Below are 22,410 nucleotides of genomic sequence, written 5' to 3'. Positions count from 1 at the left end.
GCTAATGAAGGGAAGGGGGAGGAGTCCGGTGATGTCACCGGACTCCTCCAACCCCCCCCCTTCGTTAGCCGACTGAGCCACTTGGGCCAGTGGGTTTGCCCAAGAAACTTTCTGCACGAGCGCCAGCCAAGGCATAGGCCTATACACATACAGCACAGCAATGAAGTAATAAAATGAACTAGGATCACACTAATCCAGCACGTTATTATTCTGAGTTGCCCCACTCAAGCGGCGGCCATATTGAGTGGGGCATGTGAGATTAATAACGTGCTGGATTAGTGTGATCCTAGTTCATTTTATTAATTGATTGCTGTGCTGTATGTGTATAGGCCAATGTAGTTGGATCTGTATGTGCGTTAATATTGATTAAAAATGTTTTAGATTAATCGAACACGAACATTTTTATCATTACCAGCCCTAGTAAATATGCAAAAGATTCTCCTTGTGCAAAAAGTGTCTCAAGAGATGCCCTGTGGATGCCTCTTTGGTGACTCCTTGAATACCTACATCAAGGAAGTCATGACTGAGAGGTTTACCCTGTTACCCCAGACAAAAGGAGACCAAAGCACTTGCGGGTAGGCTTCACCGTCGGGGCATTCCCTCTGTGGGATACCTGAACAATCTCCTGCTGAAGGAGCAATCGTTCCAGACTATCAACCAATGTCCAACGGACCGTGCAGAGCTTCTATTGTATACTTAATTTCTAGAAATCAGCGTTGTATCCAACTTACTGCTTGGAATATCTGGGCCTAATTTTGGATATGGCCCTGCCCAGCATCTAACTTCCGCAGACCAAACTCTGGCCTCTCCGCTGCAATGTTTTGACCCTACGGTTCAGGAGTTACCCAAACATTCACTTTTGCATGAAAGTAATGCGACCAATGGTCTTTTTTAAGCTAGCACCTTATGGCCAGTTCCATTCCCGACTGTTTCAACTCAACAATCTGGCAGCGTGGCACAAACAGTCTGGGCCTCTGGATGGCTACATACATCTGTTCAACATAAACAGGCTTGCCCTTGCAGATTCCCAATATGGCGCTAGAATTATGAAAATCCTTTTTTCCAATGACTTGGAAGGTGCATGCAGCAAATGCTAGCCTGTTAGGCTGGGGGGAATGCCTAGATACCCTCTAAGTCCAGAGGAGTTTACTAATGGACGAATCAGTATCTTGGCAATTCAGTTGTCCCATCTTTGCTGGACTTCTCGAGCAGGGTCACCTAACCAGGATTCAGTTTTACAATTCAACAGCAATGGCCTGCATCAACCATGGGGGGAAGCACCAGAAGTCAAGCAGCTCAGCGAAGTGGATCAGATTCTGGCTTGGCAAGAACTTTGTATTTCGGCCCTGACCACTGTGCACATCCTAGGCATAGTAAAATTGTCAGGAGAACTTCCTCAGTCATCAATATCTGGATTATTGAGAAGGGTCTCTCTGCCCAGAGGTGTGTTCAGCTCTCTGTCACAGGTGGGAAACATTGAACGTAGACCTCCTGGCATCCACGATCAAAAACAAACAAAACTGGTTTGTTACCACACTCTGGGAACAGTTTAACCTGATTTTAAAACGTTTCCTGTCGTAAGCTCTTCTCATCCTCTCCATAGGATTGAGAAGGAGGGCATTCCTGTGATCTCATTGCTCTGATCTGGTCCAGGAGGAGTGGTACTCTGATATTCTTAGACTGCTGTCAAAGTCTCCGTGGGCCTTTCTTATCTAGATCTTCTGTCCCAGGGGCTGGTCCATGATCCTTCTACTCAGTCGCTGGCTTTAACTGCTTCTCTTTTTAAAGAAGAACTATGAGGTGAGTGCTTTTCACTCACCTCATAGTTCTAGCCGACCTGTGACAATGAGACTGTCACAGGTGGGCTCAGTAGATCAGGAAGTGAGCAAACACATCCCGGTGTTCGCTCACTTCTCGATCCTGTCACGGCTCCCTGCCGTGACAGGGGAGGGGCTGGATTCCCCCTTCCCCGCTCCGATCCTCCAGCGCTGACTGACGGAACGGATGGGGGAGGGGGCGGGTATCGCTGGCTCCGCCTCTAGATCAGCAGAGCCAGCTGTCACTCACGTAGCTGGGCGGATCTCGACATCGATGTCGGGATCCGCTCCAGCTGCGGCGTCTCAGCTCGCGGTATACTGAGCTTAGGATGACGGGAGGACGCTAGTTTGTGTCCTCCCGTTACCCTAAGGAGAACTATGGGAAAAAGCCCTGACCCCATAGTTCTCCTTTTTAAATGCTAGGCTCTGGATAAACAGGGGCCTAGCAGATTCGGTCATCCCTACTCTCTTAAAGGCTAGGAGGTCAAAGTCTTGTGAAGCCTACCATCTTACCATGGAGGCCCGCTTTGCATTGTACAAGGTTATCAACAGGGCTTGAAAAATTTGATAGTGTCTCACCAGTCAGTCAGCATGACCTGACTATAGCCTTGCAATTTATGTTAAAAAAGTTTGGGGACAGATAGAGCTTTCTTTTTGGAGGTATATAATCACCACATGGTTTTTGTTTTTTTTTATTATATAATTTAAAAAGTACCATAAATGTTTAAAAAAAACAGTTTCCCTACGTTATGTTAAACATTTAATCTTACCCATATTTTTAGTAAAACAAAAGTCAGGGTCACGTCGGGTAAATAGACACCAAACATGTCAAGCCTTAAATTGCGTGCACCCGCAAAAAATCGCAAAAAACGCCCATAGGTGAACAGTAAAAGCGTTTTAATCGTCATCAGTTTAGTGTTATCAGTGATTAAAGGAGAACTATGGGGTCAGGGCTTTTCCCCATAGTTCTCAGTGTAACGGCAGGACACAAATTAGCGTCCCCCATCACCCTAAGCTCAGTATACCGTGAGCTGCAGCTCGCGGTATACTGAGATGCCGCAGCTGAAGCGGATCCCGACATTTATGTCTGGATCCGCCCAGCTGCATGAGTGACAGAGGCAGCTGTACCTTCCCCGTCCGTTCCGCCAGTCAGCGCTGGCGGATTGGAGTGGGGAGGGGGGAATCCAGTCCCTCCCCTGTCACGGCTCTGTGCCGTGACAGGATCGAGAAGTGAGTGAACGCCGGTATGTGTTCGCTCACTTCGCAATCTACTGAGCCGACCTGTGACAGTCTCATTGTCACAGGTCGACTAGAACTATGAGGTGAGTGAAAGGCACTCACCTCATAGTTCTCCTTTTAGGCTGGGTTCCCACCTAGGCGTTCGAAATATGCGTGTATGACGCACGTTTTGCGGTGCATGTTTTACCCGTGATTTGCAGCCCACAAAACGCGCGTCAAACGTGCGTTTACGAGGGCTATTCGGCTGTATCCTAATGGATACGCGCGGAAATACGCCCCAAAGAAGCTCCTGTACTTCTTTGGGCATAGGACATTTTTCAGCACGTTCCGACCCGCTGAAATACGCCCAAGTGAGAACCATGCCCATAGGAAATAATGGGATTTCACTTGCAGGGCGTTTTACAGCGCGTCGATCAGCGCTGTAAAACGCCCAGGTGTGAACCCGGCCTTAATGGCTCTAAAATTATTGCTCTCACTCCGTTTGCGGCGATATGCAACATGTGCGGCACGTAGGCGCACCTGACGCATATATGCGTGTGTATTAGGGGGGCGCGGACTTAAAAAAAATGTTTAAAAAAATAAATGTTATGCTTTTTTTTTTTTTTATGAATTTCATTTTTGTATTACTTTTTTTTTTACATACAACTTTATTGCTATTACATGGGGGGCTAAGAAGCCCCCTATGGGATAGCCAATTTACATGACAGGTCCTCTTTATGGAGACATCAGGGGTCTCCAAGACCCCTAATGTCACCTAGGGACCTCCAGAGAAGCTGATGAAGCAGAGATCGGCTTCATCAGCTTCTCTAGCTGGAGAGTGACACTGAATGCAGGAAGTGATGTAATGTACATCACTTCCTGCATTCGGGGACTGAGAGGAGATCAAAGGGAGTTTGTATACTGAACTCCCTTTGATCTCCTGTCACAGAGCCGTGCCGGTCCCGGCCGCATCAGGCACAGCGGATCTCGGGACCGGCAACGGCAGTGACAGCTTCTGATACAAGCAATCGAGCGTCTCTCGAGACGCTCGATCGCTTGACTGTAAAGCTCCCGGCCGGCCGGGAAGCTGCTCGTCGGGCTCCACCATCTGTTCGTCACAGACGAGCAGACGAGTGGATTTTTCGAGCCTGGTTATCAAGTTTCTTTCCAGGAAGTACTCCATGGTATGAGTCCTGTCTTTTCTCCAATCTGGTCTGAATCAACATTTGCCCTTGAGTACCATCAAGGGTCATATCCTGGCCCTGGCTACTCTTTTTCCAAAGACCCTTTTGTCTTTTACTCCTTAATAAAATCCTTCATACAGGGTGTCGCTCATATTGTTAACAATTCCTTTGGGCCCAACCTTGTTCTGTTAGATTCAAAGGGTGGTTTCTGAAGAACCATCAGAGATATTGTTCCCAAAAACAAACTACAATCCTAGTAGTATAAGGGTTTTGAACGAGGCGCCTGACTGGTGTGTAAATACATATCAATTTATTAAATATCCTAAAAATACCATGATTCAAGCATAAAATACATGATTTCTAGATTCCTCAATTCCATTCTCAAGGTCATGATTTACAGAGAACATACAAGATTAATGAATTCCTCAATTCCAGTCTCATTTCATATTAAACATATTCTACATAATATTTAAAACCATATGCAAAATCCCATTCAAATATTTCATATTCTTTTCACCTGTTGTATTGCAAAAATCCACAAATATCCAAGTTCATGTACTTCATCAGGGAATATTGTGGCAGGAATCCAAGGTCCGGGAATCATCTGCAAACCTATCTCCGAGTAACGCGGATCAGAATCCCACCCCTCACAGACATCATGTGGCGGAGCCATGGGTGCACACAGACAGCCTGGAGTTCTTATGATCCATTTATTAGCTGTAATCTTTACCTAATAGTTTATACCAAGCTCGACTTGCTGCGCTTCCTCGTTTGTCTCCTACGGCTCTTCCGTAGGAGACAAACAGGGAGAGCCGTAGGAGACAAATGAGGAAGTGCAGCAAGTCGAGCTTGGTATAAACTATTAGGTAAAGATTACAGCTAATAACTGTATCATAAGAACCCCGGGCTGTCCATGGCTCCGCCACATGATGTCTGTGAGGGGCGGGATTCTGATCCGCGTTACTCGGAGATAGGTTTGCAGATGATTCCCGGACCTTGGATTCCTGCCACAATATTCCCTGATGAAGTACATGAATGAAACGCTTTTGGATTTTTGCAATACAACATGTGAAAAGAATATGAAATATTTGAATGGGATTTTGCATATGGTTTTAAATATTATGTAGAATGTCTAATATGAAATGAGACTGGAATTGAGGAATTCATTAATCTTGTATGTTCTCTGTAGATCATGACCTTGAGAATGGAATTGAGTAATCTAGTAATCATGTATGTATTTTATGCTTGAATCATGGTATTTTTAGGATATTTAATGAATTGATGTGTATTTACACACCAGTCGGGCGCCTCGTTCAAAACCCCTATACTACTAGGATTGTAGTTTTTATGTTTTTTTTGAACAATGTGAGTTAACAGGGGTGAGGTCTTAGACGACTTGGGTTACATGGTTCTGGTTAGTAATATTTGTTCATACCTATCGGGGATATTCCCCGGTCGACCTTCACTCACATGGTTGCCTTCCTCATTTCTATCACTTCAGCAAATTTATTATCGTCGTTAGCGGCCTTATCCTATAAAGAGCCTTCCTAGTGTTAGATAGGAATAAAGTTGGCCTTGAGGCTTAAAGCCTCCTTTCTCCCCAATGTGGTTACCCCCTTCTACCATAACCAGGCAATGGTCTTTCTTCCTCTCTGTCCAGCTCCAAAACATTCTAAAGAAATGTTTCTCATCTGTCTGGATATGGTGCAAGCTGTGCAAGTCTACATCCCAGCTATAGCATCTTTTAGGCAATCAGATTCCTTCTTTGACACCCTGTTTGAGGGTCCCTATAGGGGACTCCCTTTTTCTCGTTTCACCATTGATAGGTGCATTAGACAAGTCATTTTTGAGCCTATATTCTAAAGGATATGGTCCCACACTCCCTTGTTAATGTGCACTCAACCAGATTGGTTAGTGCTTAATGGCTTTTCAGCATCAGGCTTCTATTTCCCAGATTTGCAAGGGCGTCTTCAGCAGCCAATGAGCTCAGTGTCTTCCCAGATAGACCTAAATTAGTTACTTCACTTCATCAGCCCTGTATCTTACTGGTTTATTGCAGTAGTATTCTAGTAGTAGTAGTAGTAGTAAACAGTGCTGTGGCCAGCATGAGACATGCCATGCCGAACCACCAAATCTGTAAAGCCACCACAGTGATTCTCTCTAGACTGCCATGGCAATACTGTAACAGCAATTCCTGGGTTTCCTTGCAGATATGCCCAGTGGTAAGTAGGCCGCTTTCTCTTATACTGCTGTGTCCCTTATGTTATTTTTTTTAATTTTTCTACAATGGTGTCCGCCTTCTTTTTTGCTGGATCCATTTCGGTCCAGCTGTCAAAAGCCTCTCCAGGGACACTGCATAACTCTACCCGACTGTTAAGCAATACAACCTTCAATGAGTAGTGACAGCCTAACTACCTATTACTTTTCAAAAGGTCAAGAGCTGGGCTTCCACCCATTGGAGTGTACCCCACCACCTTGCCGTAGGGGTGTGTTGCACTCTGAGGGGAACTAGGGGATGCCTTCAGTTGTTAACAGATACCCCACCTGCGGTTTGATGTGCTCAATGGTTAACCTTCACTGGCGATGTGACTTCCAATAAACAAAGAGCAATGGCTGACATACAGTTGTTGGCGTTCTCATGAAGCAGACCTTGCTTTCTGCTTGCTCTGTGTGAGAGTTAGACAGCACCTAGGCTGAATTAATTTGTGACTCCTACTGTTCTTTTGTCTGAGCTATCTGCACCTGCCCTATTTGGGCTGTTCAGGAGTTCCTGTGTGAGGTATTCTGCGATTTAACTTGCTTTCCCTCTTTATGGAGAGCTTAGTGTCTCAGCTTAATCAAGCTCTAGGCCAGTTTCAGTTGAAGTGTCACTGGCGGGCCAATTCTTTGCCTGGTTCACATACCCGCTCTTCCAGATGTGCGTTCCAAGGCACACGACTCCTACCTTCTCTGGACGAAGAGGAACTATTGGAACTTTAGTCTCTAGACAAAGACAGTGGAACATATCATGCACTCAATGAGACCATTAACCTGAATGACCCATCTGTTCCTCTAGCAAAGCAGCTCTGCTGGGATCTCACAATTCTAAGCGTTCTGCAAAGGTTTTCTTAATATCCTCACTTTGATTTGTTTTAGCAGAAATTAAAGCACCTGATTGGTCCTTTTCCATTCTGAGGCATTTTCCCATTTTTTTTTTTATATTTTTTTATTTTTAATCGTTTTTATGAGGATGACAAAATGATGACAAATTGTTCCAGGCTGCGGTGTCAAGAACTGGTAGTGGAAGACTTACCACAACACCTTACTGACCTAATGAATCAGATTGTAGAGGTACTCAAGAGCCTTTGTAGCACAGCATAGAATTGTTTGCCTAGTAGCACGTTTGTGCAATTACTATTGCTGTCCAAAGGATTTTCTGGCTTATGTCCTGTCACCTGGTTGGAGACTGAATATGTGAGGTGGCCTTGCACCTCGTATCCCAACGACCCTGGAGTTGGGAACAGAGACAGAGTAGACTGCAAGTGGCACAGGTGCCAGTGGTGATTACACCATGCAAGCTGGACTCCAGGCGCTGGATCACGAGCAGAGTCCAAGATCAGGGTCAAACAAGCCAGGGTTGCACCAGTCGGGCAGCAAGGTACAAAGGATGAGGCAGAGGCAAAGTCCAGTAAACAATCCAAGGTCAAAAGCCAGGCAGCAAGCAAGGATGGTCACAAACAATCCGGGTCAAGCAGGATGATGGAACACAGAGGAGCTGAAGGACAATCCAGCAATTTGGAGACGGGCAGGATTGGTTTCAAATCCATTAGGTCACCGCATCCCTTCCTGTGCGCCATTTGGGATGCTTTTTCATGGCCGTTCCATGGCGCATGCACGCAAGTGCCTGTTTACCCGTGGTATGGAAAACAGGTCCCCGCGCATGCGTAATAGTAGGTGATCGCTGACATGCTGATTGGTAGGTCAAACCTTCAATAGTCCCTTACTCTGCTCCCTTTTATTGGTGGCATGCTTTTTGGTTCTTTCTTGAGCAAGATCATTAAAAACGCCACAGGGAAAGAGCTGTGCGAATATGGAGAAGATGAGCGCTAAGACTTCTGTTTTAAGAGTGCACACAATCATTCTGTTCACAAAGAGTCTCTAATACGGCTCACTTCTCCAAACTCCATTTCTTCAGCTAGCTTCAATTGGCACTTGCAGGCAGAGACTCGAAAATTTGATGACAATACAACCTCTGCAGAACATTTGCTTCCACCTGCAGACCAACAAGGTGGGGGGTGTCGCCTTAACTTCTATAGAATCCTGGCTTCAGCACATCTCTCACTTGAGTATGGAAATTACGGTCTGCCGGCTACAAAATACAGTTCCTATCTCCTCCTTCCAGACAATTCTGTTTCAAATCTTCACATAGGCAGTGATCTTCTCTACAGTGGAGTCCTTCGGAGTGGTTCTATTTGCCGAATTCGGTACCAGGATACTTTTAAAAGAAGATCCTATTCAGATGGGACAGTGAGAGTTGTATCAGACAAGATTCTCCTTACTGTAGTCATCCTGTTCTCTGATCAGCAAAGTCTTTCCTGCATCTCAAAGGATTCTTATGCCAAATATGAACTTCTCCAGGTGGGGCAGGACTGCTGGGCACTTTGTTAGTGTAAAGGTGCCCACACACCTGCCGATTATCGTACAATAATCGTGGGAAATCCTGCGATCGTACGATAATCGCGGAAAATCCTGCCATCGTACGATAATTGGCAAGTGTATGGAAGGCGTGCGACTGTTTATACTGTACGGTCGCACGTTTTTTGTCTCCCAAGCAGGCTCGAAAACCCGCCGAGAATCGTACGAGTGTCGGCGGGTTAGTGGCGTTCTCGGGAGACAAATTCCGCACAGGCCTGGTGTGCGCAAGCGCGTTCTTTTAAAGGGAAAAGATTAGGTTCTAGTCTTTATCTGGGAGTGTGTTCTGTACACCGTGGAGTTTCGCAAGGTGTGTTGGGTTACCTCATAGACTTGGCTATGATGGCCTCCCATCTAAAGCCATAGATAAATATGTCTCCAGATCCAAGGGTCTGCTGGCTGATGCAGTGGGCATACTCATCACTCCATGGGAGCAGTACACTCTAATGTACTCTTAAAGCTTCTTCCCAGACTTCTGCAGAGGATGAATTTGGAAGGTATTCTTGTTCTGATTGCATAGAATTTTCTCAAGGTTCTGGTACTCTGATTCGATTCTTCTAATCGTGGTCGCACTGTGGCAGCTGCCACACCAACCAAAACTTTTATTGCAGAGGCTGCTGCTCAGTCTCTGGCTTTAAGAGACAAAGGTTTCTTTTGCGGCTGTAATTTCCACCATGATTTGGGTTTTTGAACTATCCTCTTGCAGAGTTTACCACCATACCTGAAAGACGTATTTTTGATGGTGAGAGTCCCAGAGGTTTAAACTACATACCTTTTCAGTCAGTTGGTTTCATCATGCTAGATGCTGATCTACCTCTAACTAGAGGAAACAGAGTATCATCGTAGGACAAATCTCACCCTTTACGATTCTAAAATGTGGAATATAACATGGGTGCAAAAAATGAAAAAAGGGCCTCAGTCATGAAGGGGTTAAAAAGGATATGCATATCCTAGTAGCAAGATACCTCCACAAACCACTCTGTTTTTTCATGATTAAGGCATATAAATCATACAGAAAACATAATGAGACAATTCATACTGTATGAATATTGGACATAGAAAATTATTGGATATAACATTACAAATAGCTCTATATGAGCATAATTGACAACATGTGTAACGAACAATATGAAATATTCTCCAAATCATACGTGTAAAAACAGCTTTATCTGAAGATGTTAGAGTGGATAATGGACTCTCTGGATTTCGTGCACCAAGCGCTTCCTCAGGAGGTGGAGGAAATCTAACTAAAAATAGAGTGAGATAAGCATCCAAAAATAAGAGTTAAGAATCTATACATAAACATCAATCGCTTACTGCAGATGTCACCTACCCAGCATGGATTCAATGTGCAGATACGGTACAGCCAAAGCAGAACAACCAAAGGCCCAAAAGACCAGATGGGGACCAGACACCAAGAAAAGGCTGAAAAGGGAGTGACTAGAGCGGGAATCATCATGTAGTAGCCCAATCCGTTCCTAAATCGGCACGAATGAAATCTAATGGGACATGTAACAAAGTTGTTCCCCACCATTAGTATATTATAGAGGGTTAAAGACCTTAGCGACATAAAAAACAAAAGCAAAACCCCATGGCCATAGATACCTATTTGACCTGCTCGATTCAAAAGAAGAGGGGGGGCTTGTAAAGGAAAAGATGGCACCAAGCCACACTGATGTCACTACCAGAGCAGCCAGTATCCACGAGGCTGTCAAGCAGCCGCAACCTGCACACCGGCGGCTCGGGCAGTCGTTATAAAAGCATCATACAGGACAATGTGGTAACGTCATTGTGTCATGACCTGAAGAGACTCCGCCTCCTGGCCAATCGGGACAGGCAGACGGGCACTCCCCATCAAGATGAAAATAACTCTCTTCTGCCGGGACAAGGCCGGCAGGGGAGGAGATAAAGGTCATGAGATGCTGGTCATCCCAAGATTGGGGAGGACGACGCCCAATGCAGCCTAGAACCTGGGTGAAGGTCCCCATCCGATCAAGTCAGCCAAAGGTCACCCTATCCAGACACGTCCCAATGCAGGACCGCATCGGCAGCAACACATTAGATTGGGAGAATATTAAAAGAGCATTTCCCCCACAAAATACATAAAAAATATAGGTTCAACCTACGACAATTATAACACAAAAGAACAAAAAATACAGCAAGTTGTTACTAGTATAATCACAGACTTAGAGCTCAAATACATATCAGAGACCGGAAGTAATCAATATATTTGACAAGAAAAACCTATTATATCCCCCCAAAAAAGGGAATAGGTAACTCCAACATAAGATATTCCACATGCTCCCTGTATAAGCAGATAAGGCTGTTTTGACACATGATTTGGAGAATATTTCATATTGTTCATTACACATCATGTCAATTATGCTCATATCGAGCTATTATTTGTAATGTTATGATACATCAATTAATTTTATATGTCCAATATTCATATCAAATGTCTGTTTTCTTTATGATTTTATATGCCGTAAAGGAGAACTATGAGATGAGTGATTTCCACTCACCTCATAGTTCTAGCCGACCTGTGACAATGAGACTGTCACAGGTCGGCTCAGTAGATCGGGAGGTGAGCGAACACATACCGGGTTCGCTCACCTCTCCATCCTGTCACGGCTCTCTTCCGTGACGGGAGGGGCTGGATTCCCCCCTCCCCGCTCCGATCTGCCTGCGCTGACTGGCGGTACGACGGGGGAGGGTACAGCTGGCTCTGCCTCTAGATAGGCAGAGCCAGCTGTTACTCACGCAGCTGGGCGGATCCCGACGTCCAGGTCTTGATCCGCTCCGGCTGCGCCGTCTCAGTATACTGCGAGCTGTAGCTCACAGTATACTGAGCTTAGGGTAACGGGAGGACGCTAGTTTGTGTCCTCCCGGTACCCTAAGGAGAACTATGGGGAAAAACACTGACCCCATAGTTCTCCTTTAATCATGAAAAAACACTGAGTTTGTGGCGGTATCTTGCTACTAGGATATGCGTATCCTTTTTAATCCATGGCCTTTTTAGTGTTTTTGTAATAAATGAAAAACTTTTTTATACGAAGTTTAGTTGTAGTTCATTGGGCCTGTCACTTGGTACCTTCAAAGCCCCATCTTTCTATACATTTGTTTTGATACTCTGGGTATTTATTACTTGGTCTCTCTCTTTTCACATCCAGAGACTGAGCAGCAGGCTCTGCGATGGAAGGTTCGGTTGGTGTGGCAGCTGCCCCAGGGCAGGGCTGAGTTAGATACTCAGCCATTGCGCGGACTTATTAGGTAAATTCCATCACTCGGAAAGTGTGGGCATCATGTTGGCAAGGACATCCTACAACGAGTCCTACTTCGCTCTATTCCTTGTTGCTCAATGATGAGGTAACTTTGTGACCTTTCTTTCTTGATCATACAGGACACAGTCAGATTCAGAAACAACTGGGTAATATGCACCCTTGTATAACCTCTCCCACTACAGAAAATACTCAGTGTTTTGCTAGTGTCCTTTAGGTGATGGATGTTTCCTCTCTACTGAGAGAGATGTGTGGTAGTTTTGTTAGCTCTTTTTTCTGCATTTCAAGTGTCTTTCTATGGCTGTGTCAACCTTGCAGCTTCCAGATCAGTGCCCCATGGCAGCAGCATTAGCAAACATACCTGGACCACACACGACTAAAGATGTTGGGGCTTTGGTAAACCTGGCTGCTCTGTTAATGCATATAGGCTGGTATGTCATCCATCTTGGTACTCCCCCTACGGCAGCAGGGGAATCGAGCTGTAACAGCAATTTCTGTCACATGGAGGGTGCACACTGCTCTTGTTGGCATCTGACACCATCCTATGCAATAATATTGTCTGTATTACCAGCGTCATTGGAGACCAACAAGTTGGGACCCTCTTTAACCCCTTATGGTCAGTATTGTGAGTACCTTTTGGGGCCCTTCACCATGGCACACTTCAAATGCAAGGGGCACAAGGGATAGCCAGCAATATCACTGCTAATGGGCCAGGGGGGTTACCTGAGGTTTTCCCTGGGGACTTTGCTACAGGTATGCGTGTTAGCCCAATGTTTAGTAAGGAAGAATTTTGTGTCCTTTTTTATGAATGCTTATGGGATCTGTTATGTTTGAGACATCAGGCCACAAAGGGTGCAAGTGTAGTTCTTCCCCTTCCTAATCTATTTTGGACTTGGCCATGTATGCCTTGGGTGTAGAGCACTTGTCTTTGGCCGTTCCTTGACCTTTTTGAGTGTTTACAAAAGTACTAGCCCCTTTTCTTGCACTTTTGCCTTCTTGGGGTGTCCATGTAGTGAGATATTTGGATGACCTTCTACCTGTCCAAACAAGATCTGAGGTTAAACATCCACAGGACAATTCAAACACTAGCTTTTTGGCTGGTTACTCGCCTACAGAGGTCTATGCTGATCCCCACTCACTGCCTGAAATTACCTGTATCTTCTCATGGATAGCGATCAGGCCCTGGTTTCTCCCCACCCAGAGAAAATTCAGTCTCTGTGGTCGCAGCTGTGGACCCTTAAAGCTAAGAACCAGCCCTTGGCGAGATTCTGTATAAGTGTCTTTGGGCTGATGTTAGCCTCCTTCGAGGTGGTACCATACATTCCATTCCAGACCACTTCATCTGAGTGTTCTAGTCGCATGCAAAAAACTGACTGTTTTACCCCGTGTACCTGCCTGCCAGGGAGAGAACCTCACTGGCTTGGTGGATCTGTGGTCCGATGGAGACAGGTGAAGTCCTTTTTGCAGCTGCAGTGGATGGTACTGACAATAGACACCAGCCTGTTAGGCTTAATGGGTATGCTGGGAACCTTAACTATACAGGGGAGCTAGTCGGCAAGGGAAAGCAGCCTATCCATCAATGTATAGAAGCTTAGAGCAATTGAACTCTCTCTCTACAGCACTCGATGTGTCACTTTAAAGGGTGACAAACGAGAGTCCAATCCGACAACGCTATGGTCGTGGTGTACATAAACCATCAAGCAGCAAACAGAAGTCACACAGCTCAAGAGCAGCTGACCTGATCTTGGCTTTGGGGGAACTTCATGTCCCAGCCCTGTCCGCCATTCACCTTCAAGGAGTGAAAAATAAAAATTGGTAAGCAGAGTTTCTTAGCAGGCAAAGGTTGGTTTCTGGGGAATTGTCTCTTATCTTTTCCTGTGAAAACTCACTCTACTGGATTTGCCAGTGCTTTTTGAGCTTTTCCGCATGAACCATGTGTGGTAGATTTGCAAGCCCTCAACCTGGTTTTCTGTTTAAGTTTTACCACGTGGATGTTCAGTCATCAGATGATGCTAGTTGGCTGTAAGGTGCTACAGGCTGATGTCTTAGGTGGGGTTACCCCTTGTTTCTGTTGAATGGGCTTGTTGGCAGTTGTTTGCTTTGTTGCCAAGCAGTGTATTCTATTGCTTGGACATACCAGTCACCCCTGAAATCTGCCTGTGTCCTGTACTGTACTATCAAGCAAATATGATTTGACTTGTGTAAAATCTGTTTTGTGGAGTACAGTACAAGATACAGCACCTTCCCCTCCATGGTGCTGTTGCTTGCTAAAATACTGAGGATTTTCTGAAGTGGGAGTGGTTATATGTGGCAGGGGGGGGTGTGTCTCACAGCTCTGGCTAGTGTCTCATCACCTAATGATACCTGCATATTACCCTCATCTCTAAATCTCCCTGTGTCCTGTACTCCAAGAAACTGATTTACAGGCAAGTCGAAAATCCTATTTTGGGGGCTCCATCGACACATTCCAATCTTGGCTGTGAGGGGTTGCAGGAGGCACCAGTATGAACATTTGCTCCCTTTGGGTTGAAAGGTCATTTTTGCTTGGGGCATATTTTGGATACTGCTTTTGGGATGCCCATATGTAAACAATTAGTTCCTCCAATGAATGAAAGCGAAAATGTGTTTTTTGTCAATCCCCCATAAAGTCTCTTTTTTTTCTCTCTACCATTTTGGAATACACCACTCCCTTCCCTGTTGGGTGCTTTGGTATTGTCATGTTGCTTTGGTTGAGTTAAACTGTTGTGGTAAGGATGTTTTTACTAGCTACAATTAGGCTCTTGAACAGATCTGTTATACTTATTGGATGGAGCTTGCCCCTTTTTTGATATAGTGTCCCACACTGGCAGTATACCCACAAGCAAAGAACTAGTGCTTTGTCCTCCATTTAATCTTAGGGGTCTATTCTCAAAGCTGCTGAAGGACCCAGCTGTCTCTTCGGCTGATCCTTCGGCTATCTTAGGTTGCGGGAGCTGAACTGAGCTCAACTGAACTGAAGGGCTGCTGTATGGGCTATTCACTATAGCCCGTACAGCGGCCGAGCCAAAAGGATATGTTTCGGCTCTACTGAGCTGAAGTGACAGCCGCCGCGGGGCGAGCGGCTGGCGTTGCGCCTTGCAAATGACAGCTGGGGCGACTGGCTCCGCCCAGCTATAAAGACAGATCAGCGTCCCCAAATGACGCTGAACTGTCATTAAACAATGACAACTGGGCGAAGCTGGCCGTGATGTCACGGCCAGCTCCACCTAGTTGTTCATTGTCCGGGATATGCAAGAAGACTAGCAGGTGCCGGCCAATAGGAAACAGTTGGGTGGAGCTAGCTGTCACTGCTCATTTGTTGGTTTTAAATCTTTAAAAAAAATATTATATTTTATTTACTTTAAAAAAAACTACTTTTTTGCAACTTTTATTTTAATTTTTTGCCGAGCATAATAGCTGAGCCAAATGCTGCTCAGTGGCATTTGGCTATTCACTCACTGCCGTTCTGGAGTGAATAGGGGTGAATGGCAGCTCACTTGCTGCCGGAGCTTCGGCTCAGCCGATCCAAATGTTGGATCGGCTGTCGATGTACTTCGGCTCAGCCGAACATGCAGCTGATGTACGACTGAGCCTAAGTGAATAGCCAAATGTTGTTCAGCTCACTTCACTTTGGCTCGGTTATTAACTCGGCTGCCTTTTAGATTCTTAGACCTTAGAATGTTTTTACATTGAGTACTAATGTTCCTATTTTTGTAGCAACAGTTGCTGTAATGGCAGCTTGAAAGGTAATTTTAAGTATACATTTGTAGTATGGTGAGAAATAAATGCCATGCTGTCTTTAATCAAATAATGTAGGAGTCGTTTCCTATATACACCATGCTTGTTTTTTTGGATTTGCACTATACAGCTGTCTAAACTTTGTTATTTGAAAAAATTGCAAATAAATTTTGTTAGCTTGAATGTACATTGTTTACTCATTTGCAGTGCTGCTCAGAATGTTAAGCTATTCAGCCTGTAACCTTAAGCCCTCGTTCACAACTGAACGTTTTGTAGCGCGTTCTACGCTCGACAAACGCTCTACAAAACGCTCAAAAAAATAAATCCCATTGTATTCAATGGTCTCGTTCCCACCTTGGCGTATTTCCGCCCGTCCCTAACGCGCTACAAAACGGCCCACGCCTGAAAAGGTACAGGTACTACTTTGGGCCGTTTTGTTGCGCGTTTCCATTGGGATACAGCCAAGTAGCCTTCGGAAACGCGCGACGGTCGTGCGACTTTTTTACCGCGAATCGCCGTAAAAAAACATGTGACGGTCGCGCATATGCAATATGCCTAGGTGTGAACGAGACCTAAGGTGTATTTCCACTTCTGCAGTCACATTTGGGAAATCCCTTCCATGTTTGTCTTCCTATTCACAGAGCATACAGAAAAATAATTTAAAAAAAAAATTCTAACCTTTTTTAGGTTGTTGTTAAATCAGGCAAGATGGCCGGTTCCAGGTTTTTCTTAGCCCTTTCACAGTGGTCTGTCCAAATAGAAAGTCTGAAATTAGAGGATTGTGTTTATCTGATGAGCTTCATTAACATACAATGCACTTGCCACCTCTAAATGGACAAGACCCCTCACCCATCACAGCCCCTCCTAACATTTCAAAGAAATAGAAGCACAAATAGATTTTAACCCTAAAACACCTAACCCAAGCAAAAAAAACGCTAGAAGCATCTATCTATCGATCGTGAATGGGAACATGTAACAAATCTAAAATAGGGGTTATCCCAATTTGGTTGCGAAAGTGGAAATACACTCTAAGGAGTAGCAGTAGGAGGGAATTTAAATTTGGCTCTAGGTTTTTCCTCGTTTCTGTGGTTTGGTACCAAACAGTTTGCAACTTTTTGACAGTTAATACTTTTTTCAATGGCAGGTTACGAGTTACTCTTTCAGCCAGAGGTAGTACGTCTCTACATTTCTCTTGTGAAGTTGTCACATGCACCTGCTATCTTGGAAGCAGCAGCTGGAGCAATACAGAACCTTTGTGCTGGAAACTGGACTGTAAGTTTCATCTAAACTTAACTGTGCATTGTTTCTCTGTGTCTGCTCACTGCTTTTTTTGGTGGAGTGTTTAGGAGATTGTCTATGTGCTGGGTTTGTGTGAAATATGATTAATACATGTGAACAGAAATCTCTTACCATTTTTTTAAAGTATCTGTCTGGGCAGATTAAAAAAAAACCTGCAAGTTCATAGAAATGTTTGTTAATCATGGCAGAAATCTGGTCTGCTCCCCACTGTCTGTTGTGGGATAACACTGCTGCCTCTGCTACACTGATACCCCAAGCAGTGTTGTCAACACTGCCAGTTTTCCTTTGCTGGACTATAGAACTCCACCCCTTATCGCATCCATAACATAAGTTCTGTAGTCCATCAAGGGGGAACTTATGGCTGACAATACTGTTTACAGCAGGAATTTAGGAACTCACTACATGTCTGGCTGGCTCAACAGGTATTTTTTTGTAAGAGACCAAACATGGTTACCTGAAATATGCAGATATTGCAGTTATACTGAGTGAGGGAAAGTTATTAAAACTGGAGCAGTCAGCTTCTCGCTTTCATTTTCAAAGTTTAACTAAACTTTTTGTCTGCTGCAATTTTGATTTACTTATTTGCTAAATACAAGTTTACAACTTATACTTTATTAAACAATTGCAGTTTCCTGTTCCGGAGGTGGGTTCCTTCTACAATATGTGTGGCCAACAGAAATTGTAACTTTCACATTAACTGCTAGAGGATTGTACTGCTAGGGCTGACTGTATTTCGAAGTCCACCTCTCAGATCTGTCCTTTCTGTAGTTCTCACCTGAAACTGATGGTTCTCCTGCATGCACATTGTTCTCTTCTCAGTGTCCACATTGTTACACACACTAAGCACCACTGGGTTGCAACAATTCCCCACATTCTACATTTGCTGCTACACACCTTGTTCCCTTGCTCCTGTTCACATTATTACACACTAATTGCATCTCTTCCCAGCTTTTCCCACAATAGCATCTGCCGCAGCTCATGCTCTCTGCAGGAGCTCCTGACAAATATTCCCTGCTGTCCGCAGTGCGTTTTCCTGCAGCTTTCCTCACTGGCTATAGCTTCTCTTGCACTTCAACCACCACTGTGCTTACACCAGTATCCTTCCCAAATTCTGTACGCAGCACTGTCTGCATTCATCGCAGCTTTCACTCTGTGGTTTATAATGAACTTAATTTGGAGCCATCTCCCTGCTGTGTTATCACCACATATTAAATGCTGTTCTTTCTGCAGTATTATGTCTTTGGAAGCTGCTTCTACTCTCCTCTGCATGCCATAGTAGAGATAAATATCCAAGCACATATAAAAGTAGGGTATCCTAAATATTCCTTGGTCCTCATTGTGCTAAGCTCCACCTCTTCTAGGCCTGGCCAGCTGCAACCCTTCCATCTATATTCCTGAACTATAATAGGCACCTAATCTGCCCTTTTAAGCTGGGTACACACACAGATGTTTTTCTTAAGCAATGATCCGTGTGTACCCGGCTCTACTTTCCTCTGCAGTCTACAGTGAGTTCCTGATTTGGATCTAGAATCTGCTTTGCTCTGCTCATTTTTCTGCTGTTTTGTAATAATTTGCTCCTATGAACATTCTCTACTCTGTCCTTCTGATCTGATCAACAGCATCCATCATATTTCCATGTTCTCTGCTATCCCCTGTCTACATCCTTCAAACCCCCTACTACATCACACTCAGCTTGTGCTCTGTCTCCCTTTATCTTTCTCCGTGAAATTGTGTTTCTATCCAAATGATATCTCTAGATAAAGAAGCATCTGATTGGGAAGTATTGCATACTAGTATGTTATCAATCAAAGGCTAAAAGGTGTAGCTAAAATGAATGCCAGAAACACATTTGCTAGTTACCTATATTTCAGAGCAGCAGTGCTACTCTTTAGTAGTTAGTTTTGCAGGATATAGTGTGTAAACAGCATTGATGTGACCTTTTTCTCCACCATAAATCACAAACTAGACAATGTATAGGAGAGGAGGTCAGACAGTGCTTTGATCTCTAGTCATCCAGGATAGGTCTCCTGTCAGCTCCCAGTTGAACATCCTGCAGAGATTTCGATCCACTCTCTGTTCAGAGAGATCTGCGTCTGTATCTCACCCACAGTCACCCCATAGTTAAGCCATTGATGTTGGTGAGCTAAAACAAAGGGAGCTTGAGGAAACAGGTGACTTATGTACCTTTTTTAACTTGACGTAACCCTTTCTGTTTTATCACAATCAGAGGAAGGACAGAGTGAAACAGCAATTTCTTCATAACAAAGAAAGGGCCATTTTACCTGAAAGAACATTCCTGATGAATGCAAATTAAAGTGCTGTCTGACTTTTCTTATAGGAGGTCTAACCTTGTGACAAGCTGCTTTTCGTGATTTATGGTGAAGGAAAAGTCACATCTCTTGTTCTTTATAGATTACCTCTTGCAATATTAACAACTAAAGATTTAGCCACCACTGTTTGTACTTACTATTCCGATATATCATCTGATTTAGCCTGCTGCTTTTAGATTTCTTGTATTTACCATATTTTCATTTGATCATTTACATTGCTTGCTGTTAATTTAAAAAAAAGTGTGTGTGTGCGCACATAAGCACACACCATTATGACCACCTGCCTAATATTGCGTTGGTCACCTTTTGCGGCCAAAACAGCCATGACACGTCAATGGACTCCACTAGGCTTTGAAAGGTATGCTCGCTGTGGTATCTGGCATCAAGCTCTAATTAGCAGATCCTTTAAGTACTGTAAGTTGCAAGGTGGGGCCTCCATTGATTGGATTTGTTGTTCCAGCACATCCCACAGATACTTAATTGGATTGAGATCTGGAGAATTTAGTCAACACCTCAAACTCGTCATGTTACTCAAATAATTCTTGAACCATTTTTGCAGTGTGACAGGGTAAATTATCCTACTGAAAAGAGCACTGCCTTCAGGGAACACCGTTCCCATAAAAGATTGTACTTGGTTAGCAACAATGTTTGGAGAGGTGGCATGAGTCAAATTATCCACATGAATGGCAGGACCCAAGATTTCCCAGCAGAACATTGCCTAAAAGATCAAACTGCCTTCGCCAGCTTGCCTTTTTCCCATAGTGCCTCCTGGTTCCTTCTCTTCCCAAGGTAAGTGACACACACGCACCTGGCCATCTACATGAAGTAAAAAAAAATTTGATTAATCAGACAGGCCACCTTCTTCCATTGCTCCGTGGTCCAGTTCTGGCGCTTTTGCTTTTGGTGGTGGACACGGGTCAGCAACGGCATCCTGACTGGTCTGCGGCAACGCAACCCACTATGTAACAAACTGTGATGCCCTGTGTGTTCAGGCACCTTTCTACCAGCATTAACTTTTTCAGAAACTTGGCCGCCCATGACCCTGTTGCCGGTTCACCAGTTTCCCTTCCTTAGACTACTTTTGGTAGGTCTTGACCACTGCAGTCTGGGAGCATCACACAAAAGCTGCAATTTTGGAGTTGCTCTAACCCAGTTGTCCAGTCATGACAATTTGGCCCGTGTCAAAGTTGCTCAAATCCTTACTAACAACCCGTACTTACGAATTGAGGTCCGATAACACACACACTAAAAAAACTTTGTACAATGAACTGCAGTAAAGTCGGTGACCCTTAGTGACAGCTGTATGTGTCGACGGCTGTGCGGGAATCTGATGTGCACACAGGCGGCTGTGCAACTGCCTGTCATTTAGGAGAACTGTTAGCATAACGGAGCCAATAAGAGACTCTGCAGGCTCCGCCAAGCAGCCACATCCTGCTGTTTGGGTCATCGTGAGGGCCCCCACCTGTTTTTGTGTCATACCAATACAAACAAAAGAAAACATGAGAATGCCTAAACATTTGTAATTGCAACAAATTTCTGCTCAAAGTGGTGCATTATCTGACAGGAATGTAGGGATGCCAATATTTTTGGCCATGACTGTATACAGTGAGGAAAATTAATGATTTGATCTCCTGCAGATTTTGTAAGTTTGCCTACTTACTATGAATTAAAAGGTCTCATTTTTATCATAGGTGTGTTTTTAAATGATAGAGACCGAATATCAACCAAAAATCCAGAAAAAACACGATACAAATGTTAATCAAATAATAATAATTTTATAGTTCAATATTATCAGAGGATAGAGGCTACTTCTGTTTGTATGCTTTTTAGGAATTCGTCCCATCAAGGGATTGGCTGGGCTTCCCACATCACCCAAGGCGCTTCTCCCTTGGGGTCCCTGGCGTAACGATGGACGCGTTGTGTGGTGGTTGGGCTGGATTATCAGCCGCCCATCATTTCGGTCCATAGACATCGACCCTTATCCAGGCACCAAGTGTGTGTGTGATTTATCCTAATTTTGATCCCCTGAGGAAGCAAATTGCGAAACGCGTAGGGAGAAATATGCCATATTTATCTGGATATTTTAATTATGAATTGATTGTCTATATGGTCGTCCAACTAGTAAGGACAAATTATGTTAGTTATATTGGGATATTGCATCCATGTTATGTCTGTAATTATGGTTGTATTAATATTAACACCAAGTCTGAAATTGTACTTATGGGGCATATGATTATAGAAATGTTATCAATAATTTTGTATATTGCAATAACTGGATATATTTTTTTATTGTATTTATCTGTATGTTCAATACATTTTGATATATTTTGCTTATGCACTGGTTATACATCTCTCTACAAAACCCTTCTTCCAAATATTTTTTTGTGTTCAATACATTTTAGGGTGAGAGGTCAATATAGGGAACCAAGATAGAGGTGATCCACAAGTTTTTGAAATACAATTTTTACAGATGTACGAAAAGGTTATAGCAAAACAGCCATTTTTTTTATTTTCAGACACCTTACTGACTGGGATGGCACCAACTGCTTGGCATAAGGCAAATGTAGTACCAAATATTCAAAGTTTTGAGCTGCTTATCAGGAAACTACAGACCAGGTAGCCTAACATATAAAGTATTTGAGTCATTGGTTAGGGAATTACTTCAGAAATGTGTCTGCATAAAGGTAAAAGTCATCAGTTTAGTGTTATCAGTGATTGATGGCCCTAAAATGATTGCTCTCACTCTGACTTTTGCGGCAATATGTAACGTGTAGCGCAATTGTCGTTTTCGCGCGCTGATACATCTGACGCACATTTAAGTTTGTGCGTAAACGAAGGGGGGGGGGCTTAAACATTG

At 44.1% G+C, this 22,410-nt stretch overlaps 1 protein-coding gene across 4 annotated transcripts in view; it reads left to right on the top strand.

The window, feature by feature from the left end:
- LOC108790642 (catenin delta-1-like) overlaps window positions 1–22,410 on the top strand; it is a 131,346-nt gene that overhangs the window by 58,856 nt on the left and 50,080 nt on the right. For all 4 annotated transcript variants that reach the window (XM_018560952.1, XM_018560950.1, XM_018560949.1 and 1 more), the window contains one exon: window positions 17,069–17,196. In XM_018560952.1, coding sequence (XP_018416454.1) covers window positions 17,069–17,196 — 128 coding nt within the window. The remainder of the gene's footprint in view (window positions 1–17,068; window positions 17,197–22,410) is intronic.

Source organism: Nanorana parkeri, unplaced genomic scaffold, assembly GCF_000935625.1.
Source record: "Nanorana parkeri isolate BGI_ZX_2015 unplaced genomic scaffold, ASM93562v1 scaffold490, whole genome shotgun sequence".
NCBI lineage: Eukaryota > Metazoa > Chordata > Amphibia > Anura > Dicroglossidae > Nanorana > Nanorana parkeri.
Note: the sequence above shows the minus strand (reverse complement) of the source record. Positions and strands in the feature narration are given on the sequence as shown.